Source organism: Halyomorpha halys, unplaced genomic scaffold, assembly GCF_000696795.3.
Source record: "Halyomorpha halys isolate HHAL.00 unplaced genomic scaffold, Hhal_1.1 Scaffold894.1, whole genome shotgun sequence".
Taxonomy (NCBI): Eukaryota; Metazoa; Arthropoda; class Insecta; order Hemiptera; family Pentatomidae; genus Halyomorpha; species Halyomorpha halys.
Genome location: NW_027110846.1, coordinates 468,453 through 469,720, shown reverse-complemented (window position 1 = coordinate 469,720; position 1,268 = coordinate 468,453). Strand labels below are relative to the sequence as shown.

General features: G+C 31.5%; 1 protein-coding gene across 1 annotated transcript in view; it reads left to right on the top strand.

Moving 5' to 3' along the window:
- LOC106686889 (putative sodium-coupled neutral amino acid transporter 11) overlaps positions 1-983 on the top strand; it is an 18,539-nt gene extending 17,556 nt beyond the window's left edge. Inside the window, exon 10 of the mRNA XM_014430479.2 lies at positions 591-983. Coding sequence (XP_014285965.1) covers positions 591-818 — 228 coding nt within the window. The 3' untranslated portion in view covers positions 819-983. The remainder of the gene's footprint in view (positions 1-590) is intronic.
- The last annotated feature ends 285 nt before the right edge of the window (positions 984-1,268 follow it).

The following is a 1,268-nucleotide window of genomic DNA, read 5'->3' as shown; positions in this document are numbered from 1 at the left end:
GCCAGGGGCTAACAAAGAATGGGGAGGGGCCATTCCGGCTGGTTGTACTTATTGTATTAAAAAAGGAAAATGAAAGATAAATATCTTAAAGGGCAATGACCTATGAGAGACAAGTTATTATTGTATTTTATTGTTTTATTCATGTAGGATTTTGTATTTATTTTTTCTATTTATTCATTCCTATTATAGAAATGCCAAGTTTCTGTTGCTGATTGTTGAATATTGAAGAGGCTGCTCCAATGTATTTGTGGGCAGAGAAATATATCCTTCTTGCACCAAGTCAAACAGAGGTGCTCCTATCTAGTAGAATATTTTGGAACTAAAGGCCAGAGCTACTCACTTTTTGCTTCATGAAAAAGAGTAAATTATTTTATTGGTGGTACTCTGGTATAACTAAAAAAAGGAGCTACCTCCTTATTGTTGGAAACTCTTCAAATCCTATGGCTATGTTTGCCAACTATCTTGTGTATTTAGAAACTTTATCTCTCTGTTCAATTTCTTGACAATATCATGGTTCATATTATAATTATAAAAAGTTATACTGATGCCTTTTTTTTTTTTTTTTTTTTTTTTTTTTTCAATTTGTTAAGGGTGTCCTCTCAGCTGTTCCATTGGCTTTCGTACTACCTGCTGTTAGCTACTTGAAGCTGGAGCAGGGTTCTGTATTTTCACTGAGGAAGCTGCCAGCTTTAGGCTTGGCTATCTTTGGAATCTCCGTCGCTGTCATAGGCCTACTTATGATCATTACGACATTTTCTACAGTTGACAGGTGTACTCATGGCCATGACATGCCCTACTGCTACAACCGTACCGAGTAAGGAAATAAATTTGAGTATACACGATATAACTAAAAGAAAATAGAACTGGAAATCCACGAGCTTGATGTGATGCCCATCAGTTTGAGCTTTCAGAAGAGAACCTGCCTCTAACAGGTATAGTTTTGGGTCCAACTCTTATGTAAAAATTTTAGATTTAATTTAAAATTTTTTATTTAGTATGTTTTTTAAAAAAAAAATTAACCTATTTTATATAAATTTAGAATGATTTTTTATATATTGGTAAATATTTAAAGGGTAGTAGGTTTGATTTCATTGTTGAGAAAAACCTAAATCATTGTAAGAATATTTTTTTGTCAATTAAGAAAGTTCAGGAATGTTTTATTTTGGATTAAAATAGTATTTACTCTAATTTTTAGAATGTAATGGAATAAGTTGTTTGACACATTGTTTAAAATACCTAATACATTCTACATTTTTAAATTATTTTTA